The following is an 11,622-nucleotide window of genomic DNA, read 5'->3' on the forward strand; positions in this document are numbered from 1 at the left end:
CCCAGGTGTCTTGACTGTCCCCGGTGGTGCTTAGCAGTATTGCACTTTAGGTTTTTGTGCACTTAATTAGGGATCAGGTGTGACACCCTATAAAGGTGTGCTAGGGGGTGCAATCACTGCCTGTGATATTGTGAGAGTGTGTTCACTCTGTTTTTGGAGAGCCTGGATGAAGGATGGAGCTGGTGAGGAGTCCTGCGCAGCTTAGCCAGGGGGGATGTGTTTCAGCTATGGTGTCTGGACGAAGGGTTGGCATGGCGTGGTGGAGTCGCAGTGATGGTGTCAGCGGGAAGTGTCTGCATGGGCTGGTGGAGTGGCGACTATGGAGAGTGGCACTCACCATGTGGGACTTGGCCGTTGAGCTGGACTCAAGCATGCTCGACTTCGTGTCAGCAGCTGAACTCATCCTTGGGACTCTGGTTCTAAGCAGCTGCAACTGGTGGTGGACTCTGCTCCGAGGCTGCACTAAGGTGAAGGATCCTGTTATGGTGATGGATCCGGGTGGAGGAGAAGATGCACTCAGGTGGAGGGCTCTGTTGCTGGGAGCGCACGCAACAGAGCAAAGCTAAGTGGTGTTTCCCCTGTATTGTCTCTTTCCTCATGTGTGTTATTAGTGCAGTGGTGGGATTAGTCTCCGCACCGACCCATTCCCTAGTGAGGGTTTAGGGTCAGGGTGAGCAAGGGCGTTAAGGTACGTGTGCGGCGACAGGTGCGGAGCCTGTTTAGGGAATGTGAGGAGTGCAGGGACACTTGCTCAGGGGAGTTTAGGAGGTCTCCACGTCCCCCATTCCCTATCGCAGGGCCCACCATTGTTAAAGTTTCCCAGGTTTCCCCTTTATTATTTAAATTCACCGTACTGGAGGCGGGGTTTCCAGATTTTATGTATATAACGTGTAATACCCAAATTCGCCGGGTGGAGGCGGCGTATCCACCTGCACGTTTTATTATTTAAATGCGCCCCACTGGAGGCGGTGTATCCAGGGTCACGTGTGTTATGGGTCCGCCTTGCGGTAACATCTGCGTCCTGACACACGTGATCATGACAGAAACACTTGGCATTAACTGCAACAGTGATTTCAAGCCACACCTTCACAACTAGCATCAGTGCTTGACCTCAATTTTGGCTAATAAACAGAAATCTCTAAAATCTTGCATCCAAATTGCCTCTTCAGAGAGGAAATGGACTTGAACTCTAGTGCCTCTTATTGGAAGTAGACATCTTAAAATTCAATATCGACCCTTTAATGAGCTGTGCCTTATGATTTAAGATAAAAGCCCAACCAGAATCTCAATTTGCAGACACAGATTCCAGGGTATTGCCCCTCCTCAGTGCAAAACATGATATCTGATTTGGCTGTATCAAGGGTCTCTGACTGCAATAGCTTTCCCAAAAAGAGATGAGATTGATATAAAACTATTGTTTTGAAAACAGAATGCCTTACATGGGTACTCCGACAAGCAAGAAGTAGGAAAAAGTAAGGTCATAAGGGGAGTTGCCAATTCCATCTAAAACTTATTTTTAGTTATGGTTTATTCAAATATTGTAGAAAATAAAATATACTTAATCTTTGACACTTATTAGCATGTACTTTGCTTAAACATTCAGTCTTCATCTGTGAACACACCGAGTGGACAGCATCTAATAAAATACATAATAATAAAAAATGAATAAGGTAAATGAAGCAATAAAAGGAATTAGGAGCAAAGCAAAGGAAATTGCATTTTGTTAAAATGGCACAAAAGTTTGTGAGAACATATTTCCTATATTTTATCATGTACTTCTTTCCCTACTTATGGGCTTCTTCTTCCCCTTCTACCTGCATTCTAAACTCACATACTCTGAAAAAGCAGCTTGAATCACTGAGACTCTGAGATGCAGAAGCTGATTGTTGGAGCAGGGATGCGACAGCAGGTAGATGGCCGCGCGGTGGGGACCCGTGGGGTACACTGCTGTCTCCAGCATTTTGGCTGTTTCAGCCTATGGACCAGACAGGAACAGCGATAGGGCCACAATATGACGAGGTCTGTTGATTCATCAAAAGTGTCTTATTAAAAAGGTGCAACATTATTTCTCAAATGTCCAATCTCCCACTGGAGTAATTTATTTTTGTATGTCAAAAAAGTTTGCCCCAATTTTATGATATTTTAAGGGAAAACAAGGGCGGGGGTGCAGACATAGGGCTTCACCTGGTATAAATCAATTCAAATATAAAAGTACTCTGGAGTACTCACCCTTTATGGGTTGTGTTCAGACACAACCACTCTCAACGTTTGTTGCAGTCATATAGCTGCTGCAGAGCTCGTGCAGAACTCTGTACTGAAACCTGAAGAAGAGGTGCGGTTTGTCACCTCGAAACGCGTAGTTTCTGTAGTACATATAATAAAGAACTTGAAAGATTTATATGGATTTCTGAAGAATTCTTATCACTAAAGCAGCGCGGATGCTCAGAAGTGCTTTTCTTGGATCCTCAACTTATGATATTTTAAGGGACATGTGACTTTTTTATATAAAAAGGCACAAAATGGTTGCAGACAAAAATGAAAGAGCATTTTTGACATTATGCGAAATTCACGAACCACATGAGCCATTTTGAACAATATGGTACAAAAAAGCTGCAACTAATAAGACAAGACCAAAAAGAAAGGTGAAAAAATGTACATACTACTGAATAGTGTTTACAGAATAATTACTGATAAAGACATCATAGAAATAAACCAGACTTTAAAACACAATTGTCAGAAGCAACTCACTTGTAGCTGTAAGACTTACTGTGCCTGTCGCCACAATCAAAGATTAATGCTGGAGAATTTCATGGCTAGAAGTCATCAATGAATGGCATTCCAAGGCCATGTGCACACATTGAGTATTTGGTGAGTTTTTTACCCCAGTATGTGTAAGCCAAAACCAGGAGAGGAACAATCAGAGGAAAAGTATAATAGAAACACGTCACCACTTCTGGATTTATCACCCACTCCTGATTTTGGCTTACAAATACTGGGTTAAAAAACTCACCAAATACTGAATGTGTGCATGTGGCCCAAGAGAGATTGTCCCAATGAGCTTTTTACACTTATTGCCAGAAGTTACGTTCAGAAACCCAGTCGCACGTTTGTTCATCTTATTTGGTTAACTTATATTTATTAAGCGCGCAGTCAGACGGCTGTAAAACACAGATGATGATCGCATCGCCATGCTCGGACTGGCTGGCGGCTCTCCTGCATAGAAATACATGCTGCCATGCTTGAGTCAGGAGAGCCGCCAGCCCATCCAAGTATTGCAATGTAATCGTTGTCTGCGTTATACGGCCATCTGACTACGCCCTGAGTCTGTGAGAACAAACATCTGAGATGCATAGACAGACATGCTTATAAGCGCACTATACTCAGCAGAGCAGCTACCTAAATAAACCGCTTTACAATGTTCCAGTCTGTCTGCATGTACTATATAAAGTAGATATTTTAGCCTGATTCTTCAATTGCATCTTTTAAAAAAGTCGCAAAATTTCATTCCAGTTCCCCCGTCCCCTCCCCTGAGAGTATTTTCGAGTGTGCCATAATTTTGGTGTAATTTTTTCCAACTTTTTGGCACCAAATTGCAACTTGTGGTGCAAAAAGTCACAAAAGCAATTCAAGACAGGAAAAAAAAGAATTTTGTTTTACTTTACGCCAAATTCATGAATCAGTTTGATTAATTTGGCACCAAAAACTGCAACTAATACCACAAGGCAAAAAAGGTGACATAAAAAAAAGAAAATTATGAATAGGGGTCATGTATTGTTTAGTCGCAGTCTGCTGACGTATAATGTATCTTTATGACTATTTCTATTGTATTCTTAAAAGAGTTGTTCCGATTTTATTAAGCTTCTACCCTAGCGGTACATCAACAAACCTTGATGCAATCACCTTGGCTCAGTCTACTGGTGAGTCTCTGCCGCTGCTCCCGATGCACGGCATTGGCTGTGGTGCTGATGTCACATTGACAGCAAGGCAGCCAATCAGTGAACTCTTCAGGGAGGTGTTCAGTGTGCACTGGCAGAGCTACTGAGCTCACTGATTGGCTGTCAAGGTGATGTAAGCACCATAGCCAACACCAGGCACCGGGAGCAGCGGCGGAGACTCATCAGTGGACTCAGGGAAGGCGAGTAGAGCATGGGTTACTATTTTATAACAACCTACAGCTGTGGAAGGAACTTCTTTGAAAGCCAACAACATGTTTAACTGATTAATAAAGACTATATACCATAAAGAATTTTGTCATTAAGTAATGCCTTACAGAATAACTAAATGTTACTGTTCACGCCTAAGTCTTATTAAACGATATTTACAATGCCGATAACTAAAACTATAATTATGTGACATATCCCACTATAGACAGTTGACTGGTGCACTATGTTGTCACATATTGTGCCGGGCTCAAGCATAAAATAACTAGCTGGACATTACTAGTACCGTATATTGGTACCCAGACATAACTGAGGGCGGGCACCTGATGGCTGAGTTGGATAACTTTATAGTCAAATTATGGTACATTTTGAAATTTAGGTTAAGGTTAAGGTCCATATCAATACCCAGTTTAAGCTTTCACATAAAATTCTACCTTGAGATCAGTCTAAATGGTATAATCATGTGAAAACCCCTTTATAGCTATGTTAATTAGTGATGTGATGATCGCACAATGGCCTCCTGAAAACATTTACAGATCTCCATAGAACATTACAAGCACCAACTGTCATCTCATATCTCAGTAATGGGAAAATCTGTACTAACCGAAGACGTACAACACCCGTAAACTGTGAATTTTGAGAATGAATGATCAGTCCAGGAGGATAAAGAAGTGGTTTTCCTAGCATGATACAGTGGGTACAGAAAGTATTCAGACCCCTTTCAATTTTTCACTCTTTGTTTCATTGCAGCCATTTGGTAAATTCAAGAAAGTTCTTTTTTTTTCTCATTAATGTACACTCTGCACCCCATCTTGACTGAAAAAAAAACAAATGTAGAAATTTTTGCAAATTTATTAAAAAAGAAAAACTGAAATATCACATGGTCATAAGTATTCAGACCCTTTGCTCAGTATTGAGTAGAAGCACCCTTTTGAGCTAGTACAGCCATGTGTCTTCTTGGGAATGATGTAACAAGTTTTTCACACCTGGATTTGGGGATCCGCTGCCATTCTTCCTTGCAGATCCTCTCCAGTTCCATCAGGCTGGATGGTGAAAGTTGGTGGACAGCCATTTTCAGGTCTCTCCTGAGATGCTCAGTTGGGTTTAGGTCAGGGCTCTGACTGGGCCAGTCAAGAATGGTCACAGAGTTGTTCTGAAGCCAGTCCTTTGTTATTTTAGCTGTGTGCTTAGGGTTATTGTCTTGTTGGGAGGTGAACCTTCGGCCAAGCCTGAGGTCCAGAGCACTCTGGAAGCGGTTTTCATCCAGGATATCTCTGTACTTGGCCGCATTCATGATTCCTTCAATTGCAACCAGTCATCCTGTCCCTGCATCTGAAAAACACCCCCATAGCATGATGCTGCCACTACCATGTTTCACTTTTGGGATTGTATTGGGCAGGTGATGAGCAGTGCCTGGTTTTCGCCACATGTACCACTTAGAATTATCACCAATATGTTCTATCTTCGTTTCTTCAGACCAGAGAATCTTATTTCTCATAGTCTGGGGATCCTTCATGTGTTTTTTAGCAAACTCTCCCATAATGGCCCAGCTGGTGGAGGGCTGCAGTGATAGTTGACTTTGTGGAACTTTCTCCCATCTCCCTACTGCATCTGTGGAGCTCAGCCACAGTGATCTTGGTGTTCTTCTTTACCTCTCTCACCAAGGCTCTTCCTCCACGATTGCTCAGTTTGGCTGGACGGCCAGGTCTAGAAGGACTTCTGGTGGTCCCAAACTTCTTCCATTTAAGGATTATGGAGGCCTCTGTGCTCTTAGGGACCTTGAGTACTGCAGAAATTTTTTTGTAACCTTGGCCAGATGTGTGCCTTGCCACAATTCTGTCTCTGAGCTCCTTGGCCAGTTCCTTTGACCTCATGATTCTCATTTGGTCTGACATGCACTGTGAGCTGTAAGGTCTTATATAGACAGGTGTGTGCCTTTACAATTCAAGTCATATTAGTTTAATTAAACACAGCTGGACTCCAATGGAAGAGTAGAACCATCTCAAGGAGGATCACAAGGAAATGGACAGCATGTGACTTAAATATGAGTGTCTGAGTAAAGGGTCTGAATACTTATGACCACCTGATACTAGGCTTTTTTTTTAATGAATGTGCAAAAATTTCTACATTTCTATTTTTTTTTTCAGTCAAGATCAGGTGCAGAGTGAACATGAATGAGAAAAAAATTAACTTTTTTGAATTTACCAAATGGCTACAATGAAAAAAGAGTGAAAAATTTAAAGGGGTCTGAATACTTTCCGACCCACTGTATATTACAGTTTCTTATTTTAGCATATCCTATTGATTTATGAAAGCAAAATGTAAAATGATGATTAGTTAAACATACTGCTATACATAGTGCGAATAGTATAAATATTAATAAATATAAATTAAAAAATAAATATTAACAATACCTAGCAGATTCCCAGTAATCATATATTCTGGGTTATCAGATCACAGAAAAATTATATAAAATTTACGTGTGACATTTAGATTAAGTTCCCACGTAAATTTCATGCCTATTGCTCTGTTCTTTAATGCCGCAAAAATTGACTTGCGGTGCAATTTTGTCAATATTTATTTTGCTAAATATGCATATTATTTGTGGATTTTCCCATAGATTTGAATGAGATGCAGAAAATCCACAGATAATGCATATATTTCTTTAGCGCATTTCCACAGAGGAAACATAGTAAAAAACCTGCACATGACTTTGCCAATAAACTTTTATGAAAGCTAAGTAACAAGAAGTTTCCAAAACTTCCATTTATTTAAAAAATGACATAAAAAATAGACAAAAAAAGCAACAGAAAAAACTCAAAGCAAACAAAAAAAATCACTAAGGCCGTGTGCCCATGAAGAGTTTTTGGTGATTTTTTTTTTACGCTGTGTATTTTTGCTGTGTCAAAAACGCAGCATCTCACAGTTCCAGCAAAGTGGATGGGATTTCTAGAGATCTCATGCCCACTGTGTTTCTTTTTCAGTGTGATGCATGTTTCAAATACTAAACATGTCACTTTTTATTTCAGGTGCACTGAGTTTTCTTTGTGGATTTGCAGAAAATCCATAGCAAAAAAGCACAAATGCGTTTTTTGTGAGTTTTCGTGGCAGAAATGCATCATAAAGGCAAATAATCCAAACATGACTCTGTCAAAAAGTTGTCGATACAAGGAGGTATCAAAAACAAAGCAGCTTTATTTATAACATGACGTACCAACAAGAAAAAGCTATAAAAATGCAAGTAACCAATTTTACACAAGTGCACAAGGAGTGAGGAAAATCTGCACCATCAAAACCTCAACAAAAGCTCATTGTGGGACTGTAGCCTAAAGACAATAGTAAAGGAGTTTCTTAAATGACTGGGTTTGCTCAATTTGCTGTTGAAATCATAGAATACAAGGGCAGGAATATCACCTGTTCTGTGCTGATGTCACAGTATAAGAATTTCACTATATATGTATACAAATCAAACTGCAGGGGTCATCACTGAAACTAATCATCACACTCCTTTCTTCTGCTCATCTAAGATTTCACCAGAATTACTCCAGTAAGTTCAGGTCTCCATCTATCTGGCCATTTGGCTCTTTTTTTCCCTTTGGGGAAGCGGCGAAACATCAGTTGATGCCATAGTTTGGTATGGGACTGTTCACATTAATCAATTAGTTGTTGGGCTGGACCCTTCAAAAAGCCGGACAAGAAAAAAAAGCTATATTTAGCACTTTTTTTCCATCCAGCTCACCAATTTGCAGTAAAAAAAAAATTGTAAAAAAAAGGGCCTGATAAATGATATAGATAACCAAGATATGTGGAAACCCAGCTTAAGTAACAGTGGTGTTGCTACAAAAGGCATCTTGAACAGACTTACCTTCTTTAAGAATGTTAGGTGCATTGGTGCCACAACAAATAGAGAAGTATACAGATACTGTATGTCAGAGGTGTGCTAAGCCTGTGATGTCTGGAGGACAAAAGGGTAAAGTGATTTTAAAGCAGAAGATCAGCAAAGTGCATGCAAATTGAGAGCAGACTATGTCCTCTGCATAAAGGAGAATTACATTCTGAAATGACATATCAAAGAATGTGGAGTGAAAATCTAGACAAGCATCACAAGAAACATTTTCTAATTACTGAGTTGAGACTTAGGTGAACAAGATCCTATTTGTGAAGCACACTTGTCCTCTTTTATTGAAGCACCAAGCACTTTTCTTTAGCTATTTGAGTAGTTTGGTGCAGCTTAAGAAGTTGAGTAACTGCACCGAAATCACAGAATGCAAGCCCCAGTATAGAAGATTCTATAGAACTAGAGAGCAAGGGAGAGTGTGAGAATTCCCTTAGTAGTCCTGGATCTTCTGCACTTAACTCCTGCAGCAGAGAAAGCCTTGAGGTCTTAATGCATGGAAAGCTGTCAATGAAAAGGATCAAAGTGCTGCATACCTTCCCAGCCAAGCCCTCTCCAGGACGACCTCACACCGTGTTCTTACAGTACATTGGCTCTCCTTAGGTCTCAGTGAACCAGATGAGACTTTGTCTTGTGTGGAAGCCCCTCAGAGACTGTCATGTGATAATGAAGAGGCAGCAGCGGGGGTCTCAGCATCTCTGTGATCAGTACAAAACCAGAGCTTCTTCATTTCTCCTGCTCATCTGCTTCCCTAGGCAGAGCCTCACCACCTTCCCCCTGTATCCAGGAGGAGCACATCGAGAAGGATGACCCTCTGGATGACTGGATGCTGCCCTAGCTTGCTGATGAGCCTCGTTTAGCATCTTCTACTTGGATGAACTCTGCTCTTCACTCATTTCTGGAAGTCATTTTGCATCTGCACTGTGAAGAGTCTGATCCTCATTGCTTGCTGACTTGTGCTAACTTCAGAATCCGATTTTTCTAGAGGACTGAGAAGAAGACAACTTGACCTGGAACTGATATATAAATAGGTCTCATGATTAACATGTTAAGAGTTGTGCCAGTGATGTGAGACATTGTGTCAAGTTATCTTACAAGAATCACTTAACTGCTGAAGACACCAGCATGCCTCGACCAGGAAAAAACTCTTACAGTGACCAGAAGCCACCATACTCTTATATTTCATTGACTGCCATGGCCATCCAGAGCTCCACTGAGAAAATGCTACCCCTTAGTGACATATATAAATTTATCATGGACAGGTTCCCATACTACCGAGAAAACACCCAGAGGTGGCAAAATTCTCTGAGACATAACTTGTCCTTCAACGACTGCTTTATCAAGATCCCAAGAAGACCTGACCAGCCAGGAAAGGGGAGCTTCTGGGCTTTGCACCCTGACTGTGGAGACATGTTTGAAAATGGAAGTTTCCTAAGGAGACGAAAGAGGTTTAAGGTACACAGAGCAGAACATTTAGCTTCTAAAAATCACCAGATGATTCACTACTTCCATCACCAACACAATCAAACCAAACTGGGTCTTCCAACTTCTGAGAGCCCCGCAGTGGCTGGAATTGGAAGACTCCCCCACTTTCAGCCATATAACCAGTCCACAGGATTTAAGCACCCATTTGCAATAGAGAATATTATTGGCAGAGATTATAAGGGGGTAATGACTAGTGGTCTTCCTTTGGCATCTATGATGCATCACTTGGGATATCCTGTGCCCAGTCAACTTAGCAACATGGTTACCTCCATGTGGCCACATGTTGGCATGATGGACTCTATGGCAAGCATGGCAGTGTCACCAGAATATGGACATTTCGGAGTACCTATGAAAACAATCTGCCATGCGCCTACTCAGACAATCCCAGCTGTGCCTGTGCCAATTAAGCCAACGGCGTCTCTCCCACCGGTGTCTGCTATTCCAAACCTGACTGTAAACCCTTCTATGTGCTCCCCAACAGTTTCACAGGGGGTAGTGACCTCAATCCTGGAGCAATCACCGGGGACTCATTCAGACAGCAAGACTGATATGCTGCACTCTGTCCTGGTCCATTCATAGGCACTGACTTACCCCCCACCAACAGCAATGCAGTGAGATATATATATATATATATGTGTGTGTGTGTGTATACATTCATCTATGTATACGTTTATACGTATATATTTATACATTATATATACTGTTTATATACACATATATATATATATATTTAGAGAAATAGATATATCTATCTGTACATGTATCTATCTATCTATATTTATAGATAGATATACACACAGACATGTAAGTTCTCCTGTGACTGGGACCCAGGAACACTATAAGGTGGAGTGAATAAGTTATTATAGTTCTGTGTTTCCTTTTGTATACAGTACATAGAGATATTACCGCAGTACATATGGGCTGATAGTTACCGTCTCACCACTATATATATATATATATAATTCAGTGTGTTCTTTCCGCTGCTGATCTCAGTGGCTTCTGGCTGCACATTAGCACCCATGTCCTGCAGGGATGGGTGCTGCACCCTGAGCCTCCTGCCATGGAGGTGTAAGCACTTTACAGCACAATGTAGGCGTCTAGGTGCAGTAATGTAGATGTCACTGTGTGTCCTGTCACTTCTCTTATTGATGCATTGTATACTTGTCTAAATGAAGTATCCTCCCTGTCTGTGTTGATGGGTTATTATTAAATGAAACTTCAAAGCGACTCTCTGCAGCGTTTTATTTCTGTGGGTATATATATATATATATTAGAATTGTTCCTGATGGTCTATACTGTTCCCTACTCTGTGTTTTACAGCAACTAGTTGATCTGGAGGGACGTGCTGTCACTGCCAGGCTGTCCAGTCCTACAGATTAGCTGAACAGTCTCTGGAGAGAGCAGGACAATGTCATTGATGAACGTAAAATATTGGTGGCGACAAGTAAAAAAATGTATATAAAGAGAGAAAGAAAAAGAGTTAGAGAGGATGGAAGAGAGAAAAAGAAGAGAGATAGATAGATAGATAGATAATAGCTACATAGATAGATAGTATGGATAGATAGATAGATAGTATGGATAGATAGATAGATAGATAGATAGATAGATAGATAGATAGAAAGATAGATGTGGGATAGATAGATAGATAGATAGATATGGGATAGATAGGTATAGGATAGATAGATAGATAGATGATAGATAGATAGATAGTATGGATAGATAGATAGATAGATAGATAGAAAGATAGATGTGGGATACATAGATAGATAGATAGATAGATATGGGATAGATAGATAATAGATAGATAGATAATAGCTACATAGATAGATAGTATGGATAGATAGATTGATATGAGATAGATAGATTAATAGATAGATGATAGATAGATACAATGAAAAAGATATATATGAAATAAATTGATAGATATGAAATCGATGGATAGGTATGTGATAGATAGATAGATAGATCTATAGATAGATAGATATTAGATATGGGATAGATAGATAGATAGATAGATAGATAGATAGATAAATAGATAGATAGATAGATAATTTAAACAGATATGAGCTAGATACAATGATA

At 40.4% G+C, this 11,622-nt stretch overlaps 1 protein-coding gene across 1 annotated transcript; it reads left to right on the plus strand.

Moving 5' to 3' along the window:
* Window positions 1-8,465: 8,465 nt before the first annotated feature.
* Window positions 8,466-10,765, plus strand: FOXB2 (forkhead box B2). Its single transcript, XM_073543824.1, has one exon. The coding sequence runs from the start codon at window positions 9,181-9,183 to the stop codon at window positions 10,117-10,119; it is 939 nt and encodes a 312-aa protein (XP_073399925.1). The 5' UTR covers window positions 8,466-9,180; the 3' UTR covers window positions 10,120-10,765.
* Window positions 10,766-11,622: the final 857 nt, after the last annotated feature.

This window comes from Dendrobates tinctorius, unplaced genomic scaffold (genome assembly GCF_039654945.1).
Source record: "Dendrobates tinctorius isolate UK_male_01 unplaced genomic scaffold, ASM3965494v1 ptg000134l, whole genome shotgun sequence".
In the NCBI taxonomy this organism is placed as follows: Eukaryota; Metazoa; Chordata; class Amphibia; order Anura; family Dendrobatidae; genus Dendrobates; species Dendrobates tinctorius.